This window comes from Zophobas morio, unplaced genomic scaffold (genome assembly GCF_036711695.1).
Source record: "Zophobas morio isolate AGI-343-1 ecotype UQ-CSIRO unplaced genomic scaffold, CSIRO_AGI_Zmor_V1 ptg000002l, whole genome shotgun sequence".
Lineage (NCBI taxonomy): Eukaryota > Metazoa > Arthropoda > Insecta > Coleoptera > Tenebrionidae > Zophobas > Zophobas morio.
Window position 1 is genome coordinate 2376721 of NW_026972107.1, and position 23388 is coordinate 2400108.

Here is a 23388-nt window from a genome sequence, read left to right on the forward strand (position 1 = left end):
ATAAAACCGGCGTGAATAATTTATGGATCTGCGGTAACTTTCTCGGAGTCGATGCGCCGGTCTGATATTTTATTTTATTGAACGGCAAATTGACTGAATGTGAACAAGCAATTTGGAGGGACCGTCCGAAGCAGGCAATAAATCCACCGATCGGACTCATAAAGCGATAAATCTTCGGCGAGCGACGAAAGGAGCGGACCGAACGGATTCACGGCACGCTCGTAATGGTGTTGCTCATTATTGGATTGAGCGTACTCGGGCCACTCACCTGTTCGAATGTATTGCGGGGATGATTGCGGGCACCACTGGCGTGTAACCGACTCGAGGAGTTGTTGGACGGCAGTAAGGAAGCCGAGGCATTTGGCGAAGACTGGGGTGGACCCTTGGCAGGAAGAATCCCATTGGACCTTCGGAACAAAATCACTGTAATGATCACGTGCCGGCCACTATTTCACCAACAACTAAAAGCTTTCACGTCTATTCTTTGTAGTAAATATGGTAAAAAAAGCATATCTACTCCAAAACAACATCCGCCACATTTCTCGTGCACACGGAACTTTCTCGATTATAGATAAACAAGGGCGAAAAACGCTTCCCGAGTTCGGAGAAACGGTTTCCGCTGGAGCGCGAGTCACGTGACGCCTCAACACTTCGAATTTGGCGCCTATTCGCCTTGTCGTGATTGGAAGTGGCGACACGTGACCCCGCGCCGGACCAATAGCATCCGCTGCACCTTGTCAGCTGTTTTAGCGCTAAAACACCTTCATTTCAGAAAAACGAGCACATTTACCACAACGACCAGATTGAAAGAAAATAGATAAAATCGCATACCACGTTCGTAAAAACAGTACAGTCAATTTTGAACCGATTTGAATTTTTCGAAAAGAAACACAGAACACACAATGCAAAAGTTTCACACGCAATAAGAACCTGTTGTCATTGTAAAAGGTTCTCCATTTCTCCGAAATAGTGCTGACTGAAAAGCATTTTAGGGATTACTACAGAGGGTAGGGCCATTACATGTTGTGTAGTGTGCGGCGAAAAACAAGCTAAGAGAGCTTCGAGCAGCCACGAGACAATCACGGGTGATTTTGTCGAGAAACGCGCATTTTCGTGGCTGCCGGAGTTTCGTGGACGCACCTGTGGTTGGTGATGCCGCTGCCGTGCTTGACGGGCTGGCCCGGATAGCCGCCCCTGCCCTCGTAGGGCGGCTTCCCGTCCGCCGGCTTCACGTAACCGCCCCTCTGGTGCTGGTGGTGCAGCTGGTGATGGTGCGGCTTCTTGAACTCTGGCCGGGCCTCCGGCGACGGCTGCAGGCGCGCCGACGCCCCCGACGCCGGCACGTTCGCCATGAAGACGTTGTTGTGGCGCGACGACGGCCCGTTGGGCACGCCGGGACTGGGCGGGACGCCATCGACGCCGAGGGTGTGGTCGAGGAACGGCTTGAGTCTCTGGAAGTCGCCGAGCTTGCTCTGGATCTGCTGCGTGACGGGGTCGCTGCTGGACGGGTTCACCTGAAGACAACGACCTTCATCAGCATTCTGTGCACAAAAGTGGAGTCGACGGACACGCTCGGATGGCTCGGGAAACGCGCGGACCTAGGCGCCAGCGAGTTTTCGCGGACCAATCTGGCAACGTTTCAAATGAAAAATGCAAAAGTCGATTTATTGCAATTGAAAAAAGACGACCTTCGCTAATTTATTAGACTCTCTGATGTCACTTCAAAGTTATCTATCGCATCTGGAAAAAATAGCCAAGCGCGGAATGCGTAAAAGCGCTAAATGAATTGATTTATCGAGCAAAAAAAGATTGTGTTCACCTATAATACATCTATATCAGGTTTACTTTTACAAGGTCGTTCAGTTTATCAGCATAATGACGTTATCTTTATTGTTGTACATTTCGCTGGCAGGAACGTCGCACGCGCGCCAAATATCCGGTTCGAAGGACCGATTTCGCCCTACACCTACACCTTTAGGTCGCTCAGAATTTTCCATCCACGCCGCCAATAAATTTGCAATCTAAGTGGATAAAACAACACCGAAAGTTCCGTATCGTAATTAGCAAGGGTGGTCGGGTGCAGCGTTGGCGTCTGCTTTGACCTTTTGTCGTCCGAGGGTGTTCGTAAATTGTCGCCAATGCAAACATCACAGCAGATAATTTTCGCCGAATTTTGTGTACGGAAGGAAACTTCCAGTCAATAAAGGCGAGATTTATTTGTTTGCTGCGGCCGCCAATTAAGGCAAAATTGATAAAAAATGCGGCGGCGACCGCCGCCAACTTATCAGCTCTTTCTCGTTTTAATGGCGGCGCAACTTCTCGAAATGGAAGATCGTTCCGAGGGTAGAACCGGACGTGCTCGGAATCACGTCTTCCGCTGGCTGCCATTGTTACATTTTCCAGTTTGGACGCGTTCGGTATGCAATTGACGGAACGTCGGTGTGTTTGTCGCAACGAACGAATCTCTCGTTATAAATAAAGCGACGACTAAATCGAAATGGGTGGATTCATTCCCGTTCTAGGAGTTTCATGGGTGAATACAGCTTCCATTTCTAATATCGACTGTGTAAATAAAGCTCTGTCGCGATTTCGTTTTATTGCTCCACATTCTTTGGCGCTTGTTAAGCTAAACAAGCGCTGCTGCAGCGCGTTTCTTGGACAAAATCGTCGTTTCACACCTCGAATGGGTTACGCAACGCTAAATATTGACGCAATGGGTTCATTACGGCCACCGTGCGAAATGCACAACTTTCCACACTGTAATTACAGTTTCGAGATTAAAAACCTCCCAATAACCCCCATTGTGCCGGCGTAAGCCCCGGATCAACCCCGCCAGATACCGCACGGGTCAGTGGCGCATCCATTATACAGAGTTATTTATACATGGTCGACGCCATATCGACGTTTACAAAACAATAAGCCAGGAATCTCGATAAAAAGTCCATTTTGTTGGACGTCAAACCGTAATTTACAAATTTTGGTAGATCGCATCATGCAGCTTCTTCACGCGGAATTAACTTTCCCATATGCGTAAGAAGCTTTTTAGTGGAACACTGCTAGGTCAGATTTAAACCCTGCCAGTTTTATTACATCATTTAAGAGGCAATTAATTTAATTGACGTCAAGCCTCTAGGTATTATGGATTCAGCACGCTAAACAGAAGCCGCGCCGGAATATCGATGGGACGAATGGAAATGAAACGATGCTACGCCGGAATATTGTGAACTTCCGGACGAAAAAACGATTTCTTAAATCATCTTGACGGAATACGGATCCAACAATGGCGAGTTTTTTCCTCATACATAAACCATTTTTGTAATTCGGTGTTAAATTTTGCACAAATATTGTGACGAATTTGTCGCTGATAATCCAAAAATAGCGCTACACAAACAGAAATTCCGGAGGAATCGAAACCAATATATTAAGAACTTCTCTAGAATCATTAGTGAAGGACTGGGTGTCCAAAAAATGACGAAAAAATTGTGATTGCTCAAGATGATACATCTACGGGGGAAACTAACCCCACATCAATAAGAAGATTGGTTTCCGAAATATTCCGATCCAAAATAAAATTTCTAAAATGGTCAAAAATTCTCATATTTTGTTTTGGGTATTTTAGAAAAATGGTAAAAAATTTTGAAAAACTGGGCCTTTGACGAAGTTGCCTAAAAATTCGCAAAAAATTCCAGGTTATAGATCTTGACGAGCGAAGCTAATGAACATAACATATTAACATTTCCAGAGCAAAATTTTTCGAATATTCGGTTTCAAATTCAAATTTTTAAGATATCGCAAAAATTACCATATTTCATTTTGGCGATTCTGAAATATTTTTAGAAATGGAACCGAAAACAATTTCTGGAGGTCGAAACCAAAAAAAGAATCTCTTCACCGAATTTTCGAACGTGTTCGTTAAAAAGTCAAAAATTAAAAAATTAAACTGTTACCAAAGTTGGCCAAAAGTCAACAAAAGAACCTCTGTAGCTAATTTTCGAAGGCGTCCGGGAAAAGGTAAAAAATTTCAAAGCTTTGCGATAAGAGGTCAAAAATTCAAATTTCAAAAATATTGAAAAGTTAAACTTTTGGCAAAGTTGTCCAAAAATCCAGAAAAATTCTGAGACAGATTTAGACGCACGGACTGAAAAAATATTGCGTGTGGAGGATCCTTACTCCATTTTCCCAGAAAATTTTGGAAATCTACTTATTTTTAGTATTACATTCCAACATTTTACCCTTTTTTTCTTAAAATCTGTAGTCTATAGTCTCATTTTAAACATGTTTTAAGTTTCATGTTGTGACAAGAAGTCTACACAAACTAAAACACAAAGGCAAAATGTAGGCCCGCCCACCCACCCTGTCTCAATTGTGATGATTTTTTTAACTGCAAAATACTTATTTCTTTACAAAAAATTATAAACATATTTTTGAGTATAGTGTTCAAAAAATAATATGTATATTAAGAAAACAAGGCAAAATATTAACCCCGCCCACCCACCCCCTCTCAATTGTGATGATTTTTTTTATTCTTAGAAACGCGTTTAAAGTGGTAAGTTTTTGTAAGGAAATATGGATTTTGCAATTAGGCTGCGCCCTGAAATCTGGCGACGAATGAAAACTTCATTACTATTTAGATCAGGGCAGGAATACGTGGGGTTTAATCTTTGATTTTATTTTTTCTTAAAATATCACGGTATGTTTTGAATAACAAATTTTCTCAAAAACATGTGTTTCATTGTAATTTCATGTTGAGAAATATATAAGGATTGTGCAACTAAATTCCGCCCCTTTGGCTCGCGACAATTGAAAGAAAAAAATCATCGGAATTGAGATAGGGTGGGTGGGCGGGTCTACATTTTGTCTTTTTTTTCTTAATATGTGCAGTCATATTTTCGCAATAAGAAACTTAAAACATGTTTAAAATGGCAAATTTGTATAGGGAAATATCAATTTTACAAATACGCTCCGCCCCCGGTCTGACAACGAATGAAAAATTCATCACGACTGAGATTGAGCCGGATGGGTGGAGCTTCTTTTTTGGTTTTCTTTTTTAATTAATGCAATTGGTTTTCCTTGTATAACACGATTACTTAAGAACATATTTCACATGGAAATTTCTCGTAGGAAAATAGGGATTTTACTATTAAATTCCGCCCCTCGACTTAACGACGAATAAAAAAAATCATCAGAATTGAATTGAATTTTGAACGATTTCTTAAATCACCTTGACGGAATAAGGATCCAACAATGGCGAGTTTTTTCCTCATACATGAAACATTTTTGTAATTCGGTGTTAAATTTTGCACAAATATTGTGACGAATTTGTCGCTGATAATCCAAAAATAGCGCTATACAAACACGCTTTGATCCTTCCTCTTTCGAGTGGGTCGCCGCGTAAAACAAAGCAGAAATTCGTTTTCTTCGCACTCATCGACGTCGTTCTCGAATTGTTCGCAGCAATCAAATTATCGCCGACTTTAAATAAACCCGACGCGATTGTGTGTCTCCCATGCGACTCGTGTCAATAAGCAAATGACGTCATCGTGCGCGCTTTATGCAAATGACTGGAAACCGATTGAACAAAACAAGCGGCGAAGCTGAAAAAAGCGCGCCTGAAAAATCTGTAAAATAACACGGCGAGTCCTTTGATAAATTGATCGCGATCCACCTGGGAAATAAACCGGGGATTGTAATTCGCTAAAGCTGTACAAAGTTTTAATGAAATTACAAAACGTATCTCCGTCTCTTTCCCGACGCAGCGTTGATTTATTTTCGAAATTCGCGCACAAATTGCCGATTTGACGTCACCAGGGGATGAATCGCTCCTGTTGCTGCGGCTACCGTGACGCACCTTGCGACGTCGATAAGCGTCGCGACGCCGAATTTATTCAAGTCCGCCCCCTTCTCGCTCGACATTTAATTGCGCGATTCAACACGTAGATCTCCGTCTGCACACTCGACCGCTCAACATTACAAAAATAAATGGCCTTCAATTTGCGAAGCAACAAATAAACGTTAGCTAATGCGAAGGTTGCGGCAATTCGCTCGGCGACAATTGCCTACGAGCTGCGATTCTTTCGTACAGAGGTGGCCGCTGCCTCCACGAATCCGAGCGGAAATGCCCCGGAATCATCATTCGGGATGTCGGTCAAGCAAAAACGCGTACGGTCCTGTTCGACTTACGTTACGGTTGCGTAGCGGACGTAATTGCTAAGGAGACAATTACGCGGTCCGTGCATCCGTTGTGTAACCGAATCGTTGTCACAACAAATGCTCAACTTGACCGCATAAATCACGATTTTGTGCGAATTTGTGTTGGCGCCGCCGCGTGCAAAACAACGTGAGAACGCGATCGATTGGCGGAGCCGGGGGCAGAGAGGCGGTTTTTGTTTTCGAATCTTTCGATCGAGGTTAATGCGCACTATTGAAGGGCGACAATTTTGGTTAGTTTTACGGCCGCACCTGTCGGAGTCGACGGTGAGGGGATTTAGGGCGAACACGGCTTTGGCAAGGTCCGCCATTGCCATGAAACCGCGAGCTATATTGTTCGGTCTTGTAGAGGAACAGATGGCGGATGTTTTCTTAACCACGCTGTAGCTGATCGATACAATTCGAAAATCAGACGACTACTTGATCAGTTGCACGTGTGCGATGCACGTTGTCACGTGACAGGTCTTTGTTTACGGGGAATAATGGGTGATATTAAGAAGTAGCGGCCGATTTCGTAATCCATTGTTTACTCGAGTGTGGACAGCAATTGCTCAAAGGTAAACCAGATACGTTGTTTCGAGGATTTTGTAATGGACACGTGTCGAACTGCTAATAAATTTGTAGGGCGACATGTGTGACACTAAGGCCTGTAACTGAATCAAAGTGAAAATGTAGACTGCCAATCGTGGAATAAAGTATGAAAGTGTGATCTATTATCGTCCAGAATTTGGCTTTTTAGGTTCTTAAAACAAACAGGGTGACTCACGGTTCGTTGGCATTCTCGAAGTGTTTCACATCGAAAAAGAGCATATGGAATTCGATCTGCGGTGCGCATCTGAAGTGAAGCAGAGAGAAACATTCTCCAATATTAAACCCAATTTAGTGGGAAATATTGAGTTTTCAAGTGTGAAAGTGTAATTAAAAAGTGATAATACAAAGACCGCAGTGCATGTACATAACAAAATTCGGATAAATTGGTACGTAAACAAACACTGTCTAGGTTAGGAAAACCGAGCTGTAACCTACGAGGGGTCGACCCGGGGAACAGTGCGGAGCGGGGAGTAGGCAGTGATAGCGAAATAGCGAAAAAGCGAACTGATAAGATAGAAACCGTAAGTCAGTGGCGGCGCATAAAATGTCCGATACCGACGAGAATAGCACCGACGAAAAGGGAAGGAAAAGAATGGCTGATCAAGAGAATAACATCTTTAGTAGGAGTGCGAAAACTGCCAGAACACCAGGCAAAAAAGAGAAACCAGCAGATGGTGATAAATTGGAAAAGATAATGGAAATGATGATGCAAATAACTACTGATATAAAAGAAATAAGGAAAGAAAATCATGAGTACAAGCTAGAGTTGAGAGGGTTGAAAGTCGAAAATGAGAAAATTAAAGAGGATAATCTCAAATTAAAACAAGAGCTAGAGAAAGTTAAAGAAAGGGTAGAAAAGCTCGACAGAGATAATAGAAAAAACAATATTATTGTTAGTGGGTGGAAAGGAGAAATAGGAACTGACAAGCCACTAGCAGAAAATATGGAAAAATTTTTAGGAAGAATTGTCGAGGGGGAAGTTGCAGTTAAAATTGCTTACCAATTAGGCCCTAAAATTTGTTTAGTCGAACTGGGTAAAAAAGAGGATAAGCTAAAGGTTATGCAAAATAAGAAAAAATTGAAGAATGAAGGAGGCGATAGAATATATATAAATGATGATTGGACACCGGAAGAAAGAGATATAAATAAGAAAATAAGAGAAATTGCTAAAGAGGAAAGAAATAAGGGGAAGCAAGTCAAGTTAGGTTATAGTAAATTAACTATTGAAGGCAAGACTTATAGATGGAATAAACACACAGAAACATTAGAAGAGGTCTCAAAAAACTAGCGCAAAATAGGACAAAATGGCATAAGGTAACGAACCCGGCAAGAATAAAGGATACGAGATTGGCTAACGGAAAAATACATAGAAAAGGCTGGAAAATGGGAACTTGGAACATTAGAGGTTTGAACGGGAAAGAAGAAGAACTTTTGGATGAATTTGAAAAACTGGGTTTGAATATTCTGGCAATAACGGAAACCAAGAAAAAAGGTCGTACAAGTATGGAACAAAGAGATGGGCATCTCCTGATTCTAAGCGGAGTTAAAGTAGAAGAACGGGCACAAGCGGGAGTGGGATGCCTAATAGAAAGAAACATAGTGGAATTTGTAAAAAAATGGGAGTTTTATTCGGAAAGAATTCTTAAGTTGGAGATTGAGACGGATAAGAAGCAAGAGATTAATATAATAATTATTTATGGACCTAACGAAGATGATAGAGCTGCAGTAAAGGATGAATTCTGGGCAGAAGTAACGGAAATAGTGGATAATGCAAAAGACAGAACGATTATACTAGGGGACCTTAATGGTAGAGTAGGACGAAGGCTTAATGATGCCGAAAATGTAATAGGAAAACACGGAGAAAATATAAGAAATAAAAATGGAAGAAGGATAATCGAATTTTGCACCCAAAATAACCTGCTTGTAATGAACACGTTCTTCCAGCATAAGGAAATTCATAAATATACTAGAGTACTTGAAAGTAGAAATGAAAAATCTATCATAGATTATGTTTTAATTAATAGAAACTTTAGACACGTAATACAGGATGTAAGAGTGAAAAGAGGGCCTGAAATTAATAGTGATCACTTTTTAGTCCAAGCGAACACGAGCATTGGTTATACTAAAGACAGAGCTGGAGAAAAACCTAATCCACCAAAGAAAGCACCAAAAGTAAAATTAAGAACATACAAATTGAATAATCCTGAAGTAGCACGAGACTATAGAAATATAATAGAAGAAATGATAGAAGAAACCGATACTGAAAGGTTGAATTGTCAACAAACATGGACAGTATTGAAGGAGGCGATGTGTAAGGGTGTGGTACGATCATGCGGAACAACAAAGGAAAACCCAAAAAGGAAACAAACTCATTGGTGGAACGAAGAAATTAAGAACGAAGTGAAAATCAAGAAGAGGAGGTGGAGAGAGTACCTGCAATGGAAAACAAATGGAAATTATAATAAATATAAAGAACAAAGGAACAAAGTAAAAGAAGTAATAAAGAAGGCAAAAGAAAAGTCTTGGGTAGACTTTGGAAATAAAATGGAACAGGATTATCATACTAACCAAAAGCTCTTCTACAGAATTCTGAAGAGTTTAAGAACAAACAAGAAAGAAGAAACAATTAAACAGATAAGAAACGCAGAGGGTATTTTGCTGAAAAAGGAAGAAGAGATTATGGAAACTTGGAGAAAGTATTTCGAGAAACTACTGAGCAGCGACGAAACTGACAGGTCCGTCGACGTGGTGGGAGACGATAAAGAATGGGGACAAGAAGCAAAAATAGAGATTAATGAGACGGAGATGGCAATAAAGATGTTGAAAAAAGGTAAAGCTGCAGGATATGACCAGATTACGGGAGAAATGCTGAAAAATCTGGGCAGAAATGGGTTGATATTGCTCACAGATGTATTCAACAAAGCAATGAATGAAAACACAATCCCGAAAGATTGGGAAGTTGGAGTGATAATACCAATCTTCAAGAAAGGAGACAAGACTCAGTGCACAAACTATCGAGGTATTACATTACTCAGCGTGGCGTGTAAATTATATGAGCGAATTTTGGAACAGCGGATAAGAAGGATAATTGAACCACAACTTGATCAATCGCAGAGTGGATTCCGGAAAGGAAGAAGCATCCAGGACCATATCTTTACAATTAAACAACTTACGGAAAGGGCGAAAATAACAAGTAAAAATATATATGCAGCATTTATCGATATAGAAAAGGCTTTTGACAGGGTGCCAAGGTCCGCAATCAACGAAAGTATGGTAAAGAGAAATATAAGTACAAAATTGAGACAAGCAATTATGAGCCTATATAGAACAACTAGAAACTATGTGAGGACCGATAACATGGAATCAAGAGAGTTTGTAGTGAAAGAAGGACTAAGACAAGGAGGGGTTCTAAGCCCCTTGTTATTTAACTTAGTTATGGACGACATCATAAAAGAAACGGGTAATAAGACGAGCAAGCTGTACGTAGGGCATAGATGTTTAAAACCTGTATGGATCAAGCAATGTGCTTTCGCAGATGATCTGGCGATCTTCGCGGAAACGGAGCAGGATCTACAGAAGAACGTTGAGATTTGGAACAGAGCATTAATGGACAGAAAATTGAAAATAAATGTAGAAAAGACTAGGGTCATGGTAATGGGAAAAGCTAGTCATGACATTAGCGTACAAATAGATGGAAAAGCTATAAAACAAGAGGAAACTTTTAAGTATTTAGGAGTACTGCTGAGCAGCAATGGCAATCAGGAGGTGGAAATCAAGGCGAGAATCGAAAGTGCAGCAAGATTGTACCACAGTATTAAAAATACATTCATAGGAAAGAGGGAAATATCAAGGAAAGTGAAGATGAGCGTGTACCGAGCTGTTTTTACACCAATACTTATATTTGGAAGTGAAAGTTGGATCGTAACAAAGAAAATAATAAGCCAAATACAAAGTATGGAAATGAAATTTCTGCGACGAGTAATGGGTATAACAAAAATGGATAGAATCAGAAATGTAGAAGTGAGGAAAGAATTAGATATAGAACCGATCGTGAATAAAATAGAAAGGAACCAACTACGGTGGTATGGACACCTAATCAGAATGGACAGAGAGACTCCAGTAAAAAGTGTATGGGAATCTAGAGTTCAGCACAAAAGACCAAGAGGAAGACCGACCGTAACGTGGAATGAAAATATTGGGAAAACTCTGCAGCAGAAAGGAGTAGGGTGGGCGGAAGCCAGGATGCTCGCAAAAGATAAGAAAAAGTGGAGAAACGTGGTGTACGAAGGACATGTCCATGAATAATATGATGTAAATACCTAACACCTTCGGGTATTGTAGGTTTTTGATTATATATATATATATCTTTCGATCGAGGTTAATGCGCACTATTGAAGGGCGACAATTTTGGTTAGTTTTACGGCCGCACCTGTCGGAGTCGACGGTGAGGGGATTTAGGGCGAACACGGCTTTGGCAAGGTCCGCCATTGCCATGAAACCGCGAGCTATATTGTTCGGTCTTGTAGAGGAACAGATGGCGGATGTTTTCTTAACCACGCTGTAGCTGATCGATACAATTCGAAAATCAGACGACTACTTGATCAGTTGCACGTGTGCGATGCACGTTGTCACGTGACAGGTCTTTGTTTACGGGGAATAATGGGTGATATTAAGAAGTAGCGGCCGATTTCGTAATCCATTGTTTACTCGAGTGTGGACAGCAATTGCTCAAAGGTAAACCAGATACGTTGTTTCGAGGATTTTGTAATGGACACGTGTCGAACTGCTAATAAATTTGTAGGGCGACATGTGTGACACTAAGGCCTGTAACTGAATCAAAGTGAAAATGTAGACTGCCAATCGTGGAATAAAGTATGAAAGTGTGATCTATTATCGTCCAGAATTTGGCTTTTTAGGTTCTTAAAACAAACAGGGTGACTCACGGTTCGTTGGCATTCTCGAAGTGTTTCACATCCAGAATTTTACCGGTTCATACGTCAGTCTTGACGCAATAAACTCGATTTCTTAACACCTGGTTTAAGCATTATCTAAGCTTTTGTCTCATAGCGAACAAAGACTTCTTACATTGACCGAACTTTCGGCATTTGAGGAAATTTTCAAGCGAATACGCGTCAGACACAAGAAGTTTCTTTTTAATTCTCGAGCGTAAGCGAAAGTTCATCGGACGACTTGACACTTTCATGTTTTGTTGATGTTTCAGGGTTTTAGAGTACGAAAAAGTGCTCTTTCTTTTCGTCCGTCTATCTGTCGTCTCTATTATAATTTTCTTTTTCGAAAAAAAAAAAAAAATCAAAATTATATAACAACACTCTGCAACTTTAACTTTGAAACTGCAAAACCGAATGCCCTAAATCTTGCGAACGATTTAAGGTTATCGTAATCGTGGCAAATCTTTAATCAAAATGTATTGGTTTATCTCCTGCCAAAAAATTCATGACGTCATCTCAAAATTTTGCCAATGAATCCTCTCTGAAATATGCAAAATGTCATGACTCTTTTCTCGTGGTTTATCATTCATAGTTTCTAGAATTATTTATACACTCACTCCATCTTCCCGAAAATTTGGGTCTGTCCTATTTCGCTTTTAAAATTTTTGGTAGATTGAATTATTCAAGTTCTAGATTTTTCCAAATTTTACAATTTTTCCCTTTTTTGATTTTAAAAGATGAAAAATCAAAATCCTGAAAAACGGAAAACTGCAAAATCGGAAAATTGGAGAGCAGAAAAAGCGAATTGAAGCGAAAAATTGAAAATCCAAATATTGTAAAATCAAAAATTATAGAATCGTCAAAATTGTAAAGTCAAAAACTGTATCACGGAAAGATCCAATAATCGAAAAATAGAAAAATTCTAAAATTGTAAACTTCAAAAAGTGGAATATTTTAAAAATGATAATTATTATTACGTATTTAAAATGAAAACTAGAAAAATTGTAAATCAGAAATTGAAGAAACGAAAAACTGACAAATCGAGAAACTGAAAAATCTGAGACCGAAAAAACTAAAAATCTAAAAGTTGAAAAGCGAAAAATTGCAATCGAAAAATTGGACAAACGAAGAATTGAAAAATCGAGCAACCGAAAAATTTCGCACTAAAAAGAAAAATTATAAAATCAGAACATTGAAAAACCGAAAAATCGAAGAAATTAAGAAAATAAAAAAAGAAAAATTTCAAAATGAAAGTTCGAGTTGTATATCGTAAAATTGCAGAAACGGAATAGATATTTACATTGAAAAGATCAAAAATTGTAAAAATAAAGAAAAACCAAAGTGAAAAATTACAAATCGAAAATTTCCTCGGTTTTCCAATTGTTAAATTTTCGAATTTTGCATTTTTTAGACTTTCAGTTAGACGATTTTTCCATTTCGTTAATTTTCAATATTTCGATTTTACAATAATTAATTATATCATTCGTTTTTTCGATTTTACACTTTTTCGGGTTTTTAACTTTCTCAATTTTAGTCTTTCGATTTTTGAATTTTTCGTTTCTTCAATTTTTCAAGTTCTAGAGTTTTCATTTTATACATTTTCGTTTTTTCATTTTTGATTTTTCAATTTTACAATTTCCGAAAATTAAAAATAGAAAATTGGAAAATCGAGCAAATGAAAAGTTTTAAAATCCAATAATTGAAAAATAATTATACGTACATATTTAAAATGAAAACTAGAAAAATTGTAAAACAAAAATTGAAAAATCGAGAAACTTGAAAAATCAAACACCGAAAAAATGAAAAATTAATAAATCGAAAAGATGAAAACCGAAAAATTGCAAATCGAAACCAAAAACTGAAAAATTTCAACTTGAAAAAGTAAAATTATAAAGTCAGAACACTGAAAAATCGAAGTCCATATTTTAAAAATCAAGCTTACACTTTTTCGGACTTCTAATTATCTCAATTTTAATCTTTCGATATTTGAATTTTTCAACTACTAGATTTTTCCAAGTTTTCATTTTATACATTTTCGTTTTTCCATTTTTGATTTTTCAATTTTATGATGTTGGAATTTTTCCCTTTTTTTGATTTTACAAGTCGAAAAATAAAAAAATACTGAAGAAAACGAAAAACTGCAAAATCGAAAAAAATTGATAAATCGTAAAATTGAAAAAGTGAAACATTTTAAAAATGATAAATCAAAAATTGAAAAATTGAAAATATGAAAACTTAAAAATTGCAGATCGAAATCTTGAAAAATCCAAAAACTGAAAAATTTCACACTGAAAACAGAAAAGTTATAAAATCCGAATTTTAAAAAACCAAAAAATTGAAGAAATTACGAAAATAAAAAATTAATTTAAAATTTAAAAGTGAAAACTCGACTTGTATATCGTAAAATTGAAGAAAATCAAGGAAAAGTTGTAAATCGAATAATTGAAAGAAAAAACAATTTAAATTGAAAAAACAAAAAATTGTAAAAATGAAGAAAAAAACCGAAACGAAAAATTGCAAATCGAAAAATTGAAAAATCCAGAAACCGAAAAATCTAAGAGAAAAAAATTTTTTTAGATCTTTTTTTGTTGAAAAATCGAAAAGTTGAAATCCGAAAAACTGCCAATCGAAACTTTGAAAAATCCAAAAACTTAAAAATTTCAGACTGAAAAGTAAAATTATAAAATCAGATGACATTGAAAAACCGAAAATTGAAGAAATTAAGAACATAAAAAAAGAAAAATTTAAAAATGAAAAACCGTAAATCGAAAAATTGAAGAAACGGAACATTTAAATTGTAAAAATAAAGAAAAAACTGAAGGGAAAAATTGTAAATCGAAAATTTTCTCGGTCTTCCAATTGTTAAATTTTACAATTTTGCATTTTTTAGATTTCCAGTTATACCATTTTCCGATTTTTTTATTTTCAATATTCGATTTTAAAATACAATGTATATTTCGTTTTTTCAATTTTAAACTTTTTCGGATTTTTAAGTTTCTCAATTTTAGTCTTTCGACATTTGAATTTTTTTCAAGTTGTAGATTTTTCCAAGTTTTCATTTTATACATTTTCGTTTTTTCATTTTTCATTTTTCAATTTTACAATTTTGCAATTTTCCCCTTTTTGGAAAATTGAAAAAAATTGATAAATCGAAAAGTTGAGAAAAGAAAAAACCTGTGGAATCAAAAAATTATAGAATCGTCAAAATTGGAAAGTCGAAAAACTGTAACACTGGAAGATCGAAAAATCGAAAAATTAAAAATAGAAAATTAGAAAATCGGAGAAATTAAAAGTTGTAAAATCCAGTATAATTGAAAAATGAAATAATTCTAAAATCGTAAAACTGAAACAGGGAGCTACTACTAGCTAAAATAAAATTGATTTTGGCAAATGAAATACCCTGCAAGAAAATAGAGGGCGGGTGGGCGGGGCGAGTACTAGCTAAGATAAGACTGTTTTTGGCACCCACCCGTTTCAAACAAAAAATTATAATTATTATGTGTATTTAAAACGAAAAAATTGTAAATTAAAAATTGAAGAAACAAAAAATTAAGAAATTTAAAAGTTGAAAATTCTAAAAGTTGAAAACCGAAAAACTTCGAATCGAAACCTTGAAAAATCCAAAAACTGAAAAATTTTACATTGAAAACCGAAAAATTGAAAAAATGAAGTAATCAACATAGAAAAACTAAATTAAAAATCGAACGAAAAATTGCAAATCGAAAAAATGAAAAAATTCAAAAATTGAAAAACTAAAAAATTTAAACTTAAAAACTCGAAACATTGCAAATCGAAAAACTAACGAAGCAAATAAAAAGATCAATTGGAGAACTAATTTACATGTTTTTACTTTATAGAAGTTATCAGAAAACAAAAATAATAAAAAATTTTCGTCGACCAATTTTTTTCTCTATACAATCTCTTCGAAATCTTGCTTCGCCACTCCAAACCGCCTCAACTCCACTCCAAACACCGAAACCCAACCAAAAATCCTCCCGAAATAACACATCGCCCAAATTCAATTGGGACACCGACTCCCCCGTAAAGTAAATATCCGCGATCGACAGCCGCCCCACACAAAAAAGGTCCAAACGCCGGAATTTATCGCGGCCGAACACGCCACCCCCGAGCTCACACGCAAAATGTTTACGTTTAAATTAAGACTCTCATGACAAATTGAGGATACGGCATAAAATTAACCGAGGAAGAGACGCCAGAGGCGTTTCATTAAGAAACTTGGCAAAGAAACGAGCCGAGGAATTCGCGCGATGATTAAAATATTTCGCCGCCGTTTTGGAAACAATTAAGACGCGGTACCCCGTCGTAGCCGTCTTCGTACGCCAGCGCAACATTTGGAGAAGCCTCGGCTGCCGTTCGTCCACGGTGTGTGGTCACGCCATTTTTACGCCTGTCACCCGTTCCCGCTTGGCACGGCCGCCTTCGCGCTAAATTTAGCCACTTTGATAAAGATTCGTCGCGAGCAAACATGTTTACGCTCGAAATTTCGAGCGAAGAACTTCTTTTTCGGAACTCCGTTTTAATTGCGAAAGTCATTAGCCGACGCGTGAATGAAATTATTACGCGAAAAATCGGGCGAAGGAGAGGGAAAGAGGGTCGTTCTTTCATGCAATTAATTTACATTATTTGTGGTGTTCCTTTATGCCCCAAATTCAATTTCTATTCGAGTAATCCTTCGATTTATCACGATTTATTGCGGCGGGGCTCTTTCTGGGATGAATGGGCGACTCGGAGGGGCGGTTTTTACAATTGTGTCACGTTGCGGGAATCGAAGGGCTAATTAGGGATCGGGTGACGGTTAACGCATGCTGGCCAATGTGACGGCTAAAAATACCCCAATACGATTTATCACCGTTATCATTATTATTATTATTATTTTACGACGTCAAGCGCGCTCGCTATTGAGTGTGACGTAGCGTGGTGTGACGTCACACGCACACCATTCCGATGCATCCATAATCTGTCATATCGCCCGATCACAAGCCACTCGACACAGATAACCTACTTAAGCCAGTCCGATGGCACGTCATAATCCAGATGACGCTCCACTCTCTCCTAAACAAAACACTCTCCGACTCACGAGCCGATCCGGTGATTTTCCATAAGGGAAAACCAATCGGTGGCAACCGGATCTGAAGATGCGTCCTTGAGGGAAGAGACGCAGTGTCGTCCGTATGCGTAGGGGTGACATCTGGGTCAGCGTTATAATTGGGCTTTATTATATAATTCCGGAAATTTAGGCGACGAGTGGGGGGCGGTCATCAAAAATGCAACACAGAGGTGTTAATGGTGGTTTTAATTGGTCGTAAATTCGGCGTGGAACAATAAATATGGGCGGCGGCGGCGCGTGGTATACAATGCGGAAATTAGACCATTTTTGAAGTGTCGTGCCGAAGCTAAACAATGAGCTAGAGTTTGTTTGTTTTGATAAGATGACATTTAAGGCGTGGTTGTGATTTTCGGTGAAGTCGGGGGTTTGAAAGGTAGCTATCAAAATAAACCAGCTGTAGTTGTAGTTGTTATGAGTCTGCTCCCAATTTGAGTCGCTAAGTAGTTTAAATTTGACAGGAAGTGTGAATTTATTGGGTGGTTTTTTAAATTACTTCGCACGCTTTTAGTTTACTTATTGATATGGAATATTTATGAGTGTATTAAACGGAAGTGACTATTAACGTATCTGACAATAAAATGAACGATCTAGTAAACACCTTGTATGCGATTTAATCAACTCGAAATATTTGGTATATAATCTCTGAAGCTATCTGTTTGTCAAAGGAAAAACGACAACTACGTAAATCGGAACATCGTCAACGTCAATGGACTTTGAAATTTGACAATGACGATTTCTGGCCACAATTTCGAACAAATACAAGAAATGTAAACCCCGATAGTCATCGATAACAGCTGTAAATGACCATAAAACTAGCTACCTTGACATCATTATGGCAACGTGATGCTCAAAGCTGATAAGTGGAAGAACAATGAAGCGTCAATCAAATCGTCAATACTTTCAGTGTTTCAGATTTTGGCCGAAATTGATTTATTCCGAGACGATTTAATCTTCCCTTGCACTTTCGTTTTCTACGAAGAAATCCATTAGCGCACCTCGGTCATAAAATTCATGAACACTTCGTCACAAAACTTCGGTAAATCAGTTAAGCATCGCACAAGTGAATAAAGACGGATTTTATCCACGAAAGGAAAGTTTAGTACACGAGACGTTTAGCCGAGTGGCTAATTTCCATAAGATTAATATAAATCTTTACTCAATCGCGTTTTTAACGTGACCGCTTTGAAACACTAACAATCGCGTCATCGTGTTCCTTTAGCAACGAGATATTGCAAAAAAATCGTCACACGATGTGATAATTAAATTATATTGAATTTAGTATTGATTTGGTCAACATTTAAAACCAACTTTTCCATGCACTTACGTTTTCCTGGAAATTTTGTGACTTTTGACCAATATTTTCAATAAAACCTGAACATGCTCGCTGCGCTCGCATTCTATAGGTTTACTGTGTGTTTTTATTAGATTTAAGCATATTTGGGATACTTTACTTTTTAAATCATCTGCAAATAATGTATTTATTGATTGACTAACCTTTTGTGATAGAGAAAAATGGACAGCAGAGATTTATTTATAAAATAACCTGCACACGCTCGCTGCGCTCGCAAAAAATCAACCTCAGGAATGCGAGCGCAGAGAGCACGTTCAGCCGCTAGGGTTTCTCCGACTTTAGTTTTCATAAAAATTTCAAGATTCACCTTTTCAGACACTAAAAAACGCTGTCATTAATACTAATTTAACTTCCCAGGGACACCCACCAATAATTATTAATAACACCTAAATGTGCTCGCTGCTCTCCTATTCTGAATGTTCTTTTTTTAATTAATTTAGTGTCACAAACAGATTTTCCAATGAACAAGGCTACTTAGTTTTTAATATAATGCTTCCCGACATCCCCCTATGAAGGTAAATTACTCTGAAAAAATCAACCACTAAAATGCGAGTGCAGCGAGCACGTTCAAGATGTTTCAGTCCCACAGACATTAGTAATCACAATCTTTAAACTCACATTTTTAAAAAAACAAAATCGTTCTTAATAATTTAGCTTCTCAAGGACGCCAATTAATAATTTTTTAATTTACACCTGAACGTGCTCGCTGCGCTCGCATTTTAAGCTTCTTTTTTCGGCTTTATACTCACAGACGTCGCTGCGCTCGCATTCTTAGTGTTTTTTTCTAGAATAATGAATAGGCGGTGTGGCTACTTAGTTTGTTTTATTATAATAATTCTATAGACGCTAAATTATTGAAAAAAAAGCAACTTGAGGAGTACAAGAGCAGGAAGCACATGTGAATTGGTATAGTCAACTTTTTTCTCTTAGATTGTTCATTTGTCAAAATTGGTCTCATCTTGACAGGTACTAGCCCCACCCACCCGCCTTTTATTTTCCTAAATGACATCTTCTAAGAAAATAAAGGGAGGGTGGGCGGGCCTAGCATTTGTTAAGATAGACTGATTTTGGCAAATGGCATATCCTTTAAGAAAATAAAGGGCGGGTGGGCGGGGCTAGCACTTGCTCAGATGACTGATTTTGGCAGATGACATACATTCTAAGAAAATAAAGGGCGGGTGGGTGGGCCTAACACTTGCTAAGATAATACTGATTTTGGCAGATGACATACATTCTAAGAAGTTAAGGGGTGGGTGGGTGGGGCTAGTACTTGCCAAGACAATACTGATTTTGGCAGATGACATACACTCTAAGAAAATAAAGGGCGGGTGGGTGGGGCTGGCATCTGGTAAGATAATACTGAATTTGGCAGATGACATACATTCTAAGAAAATTAAGGGCGGGTGGGTGGGGCTAGTATGTACTTGCTAAGATAGACTTATTTTGGAAAATGATATATCCTCTAAGAAAACAAAGGGTGGACAGGTGGGGCTAACACTAACTAGGACATATCATTTGTTAAAATCAGTCTACCTTAGCAGGTGCTAACACAGCCTACCCGACATTTATTTTCTTAGAGGATGTCATTTGCCAAAATCAGTTTAATCTTAGCAAGTAGTAGCTTCGCCCACCCGCCCTTTATTTTCTTAGAAGATATATCATTTGCCAAATTTAGTCTATCTTGGCAAGTACTTTTTTTGCAGTTTAGTCTCATACAAATGATTAAGAAAGAATCTCAGGGAAGCTGTTTAGGTTTATTATAATAACAAATCTCTAGATTTATTATTAAAAAAAAATCAAATTGTGAAATGCGAGCATAGAGAGCAGATTCAAGATTCACCACTTTCAGACAATGAAAAAGGTTGGTTGGGCGGGACTAGTCCTTGCTAAGATAAGTCTGATTTTGGCAGTTAAAATACCTTCTAGAAAAATAAAGAGAGGGTGGGCGGGGCTAGTATTTGTTAAGATATTAGTAGTAGTCACTAAAATGAAAAGGGTGAGGAGCGCTACTTTTTTTGTTAGAAGTTATTTTATTCGCCAAAATCAACCTTATCTTAGCAAGTATTAGCCCCGCCCACCCACCCTCTATTTTTTTTTTGAGGATATATTATCTGCTAAAATCAGTCTTATCTTAACAACTACAAGCCCCGCCCACCCTCCCTCTATTTTTTGGAGGATATATCATTTGCCAAAATCAATGTTATCCTAGGAAGTACCTTAATTTTTTTAGAGAGTATTTCATTTGCTAAGATCAGTCTTATCTTAGCAGGTACTGCCTCGCCCACCTGTTTTAAACAAAAAATTATAATTATTATTGTGTATTTACAAAGAAAATTTGAAAAATTGTAAATTAAAAATTGAAGAAACGAAAAATTAAGAAACTTAAAAGTTCAAAAATCGAAAAGTTGAAAACCGAAAAACAGCAAATCGAAACCTTGAAAAATCCAAAAACTGAAAAATTTCGCAATGAAAAAGGAAAAATTATAAAATCAGGACACTGAAAAAGCGAAAAATTGAAAAAATTAAGAAAAAAAAAATTGATGAAATCTCGAGTTGCATATTGTAACACTGAATAAACAAACAAACAAAAAAAAAAAAAAAAACGCAAAACTGAAAAATTAAGATTTAAAAATAAAGTAATAAAATTAAAATTTTTAAAATAGAATAATTGAAAGGAGTGTTATTTACTGGTTTTTACTTTATAGAAGTTATCAGAAAACAAATATCACAAAAACTTTTTTACACTTTTTGAAAGAAACGGGATTTCTTGTGCCGAAGGAAATTCTGTAGACCAATTTTTTTACTACATAATCTGTTCTTCTTTCAGCTTTATACTCATAGAAGTCTACAGGAAAGAATCTCAGCGAAGTTGTTTGGAATAAATTTTTAGAATTTCCAAAAGTACATTTAAATTGCTAGTCTTCCCAATTTCAGCAGATGATCACAAACATTTTCAGGATTCATCTTTTTTACATGATAATAAATTCAGCTTCTCGGGGACATTAAAAGTAATTGTTTATAACACGGAAACGTGCTCGCTGCGCTCGCATTCTTAACGTTTTTTTCCACAATAATGAATATTCGGTGTGACTACTTAGTTCGTTTTATTATAATAATTCTATAGACGTTAAATTATTGTGAAAAAATCAACTTGAGGAGTACAAGTGCGCTAAGGAAATGTGAATTGGCATTGTCGCTTTTTTTTTTCTTAGAGTGTTAATTTGTCAAAATTAGTCTCATCTTGACAGGTACTAGCCCCATCCACCCGCCCTTTATTTTCCTAAATAACCTCTTCTAAGAAAATAAAGGGAGGGTGGGCGATCCTAGCATTTGTTAAGATAGACTGATTTTGGCAAATGACATGTCCTTTAAGAAAATAAAGGGCGGGTGGGCGGGGCTAGCACTGGCTAAGATAATACTGATTTTGGCAGATGACATACACTCTAAAACAATAAAGGGCGGGTGGGCGAGGCTAGCACTTGCTCAGATGACTGATTTTGGCAGATTACATACATTCTAAGAAAATAAAGGGCGGGTGGGTGGGCCTAACACTTGCTAAGATAATACTGATTTTGGCAGATGACATACATTCTAAGAAGTTAAGAGGTGGGTGGGTGGGGCTAGTACTTGCTAAGATAGACTTATTTTGGCAAATGATATATCCTCTAAGAAAATAAAGGGTGGACAGGTGGGACTAACACTAACTAGGATATATCATTTGCTAAAATCAGTCTATCTTAGCAAGTGCTAGCACCGCCCACCAGACCTTTATTTTCTTCGAGGATGTCATATGCCAAAATCAGTTTTATCTTAGCAAGAAGTAGCCCCGCCCACCCACCCTTTATTTTCTTAGAAAATATATCATTTGTCAAATTATTCTATCTTGCCAGGTACTTTTTTGCAGTTTAGTCTCATACAAATGATTAAAAAAGAATCTCAGGGAAGCGCTATAGGTTTGTTGTAATAACAAATCTCTAGACTTATCATTTAAAAAAAATCAACATGTGAAATGCGAGCGCAGAGAGTACGTTCAGGTCGCTGGGGTCTCCGACTTTAATCTTCATACAAATTTCAAGATTCACCATTTTCAGACAATGAAAAACGCTCTCATTAATGGTAATTTAAATTCCCAGGGACACCGACCAATAATAATAATTATTAATAACATCTAAATGTGCTAGCTGCTCTCCCATTCTGAATGTTCATCTTTTAATTAATTTAGTGTGACAAACATATTTACCAATGAACAAGGTTACTTGGTTTTTATTATAATAATAACAATTCTCGACATATCCCTATCAAGGTAAATTACTCTGAAAAAATCAACCCCTAAAATGCGAGCGTAGCGAGCACGTTTAAGATGTTTCAGTCCGCACACATTAGTGTTCACAAACAATCTTTCAACTCACATTTTTAAAAAACAACAAAAGCGTTCTTAATAATTTAGCTTCTCAGGGATACCAATTAATAATTTTTTAATTTACACCTGAACGTGCTCGCTGCGCTCGCATTTTAAACTTCTTTTTTCACGTCTGCAGGAAAGAGTCTCAGTGAAGTTGTTTGGAATAAATTTCTAGACTTTAAAAAAGCACGTTTAAATTGAAATTTTCAGGATTCATTATTTAAATAATAAAAAATTCTCTCATTAATAATTCCGCTGCTCGGGGGCATTAACGAGTAATTTTTAATAACACTTAAACGTCCTCGCTGCGCTGACATTCTTGATGTTTTTTTCTAAAAGAATGAATCGTCGGTATCGCTACTTAGTTTGTTTTATTATAATAATTCTAAATTATTGCGAAAAAATCAACTTGAGGAGTACAAGTGCAGTAAGCACATGTGAATTGGGGGACTCCCCTTGTTTCCTCATGTTCAGTTATCAAAATTAGTATCATCTTGACAGGTACTAGAGTCTATGTCATCTGCCAAAATTAGTATATCTTAGCAAGTACTTCTTTTTGCAGTTTAGTCTCATATAAATACTTAATACAGAATCTCAGCGCAGCCGTTTAGGTTTGTTGTAATAACAAATCTCCACACTTATCTTTAAAAAAAAATCAACATATAAATTGCGAGCGCAGAGAGCACGTTCAGGTTGCTGGAGTCTCTACGGCTGACTAACACCTAAATGTACTTCGCTGCTCTCCCATTCTGAATGTTCT

The 23388-nt window shown here is 37.4% G+C and overlaps 1 protein-coding gene across 7 annotated transcripts in view; it reads right to left on the reverse strand.

Moving 5' to 3' along the window:
- The window catches only part of LOC135124145 (AF4/FMR2 family member lilli), a 158540-nt gene that overhangs the window by 15917 nt on the left and 119235 nt on the right, over positions 1–23388 (reverse strand). For all 7 annotated transcript variants that reach the window (XM_064049033.1, XM_064049027.1, XM_064049019.1 and 4 more), the window contains exons 3-4: positions 1141–1514; positions 269–407 (exon numbers count right to left, since the gene is read on the reverse strand). In XM_064049033.1, coding sequence (XP_063905103.1) covers positions 269–407; positions 1141–1514 — 513 coding nt within the window. The remainder of the gene's footprint in view (positions 1–268; positions 408–1140; positions 1515–23388) is intronic.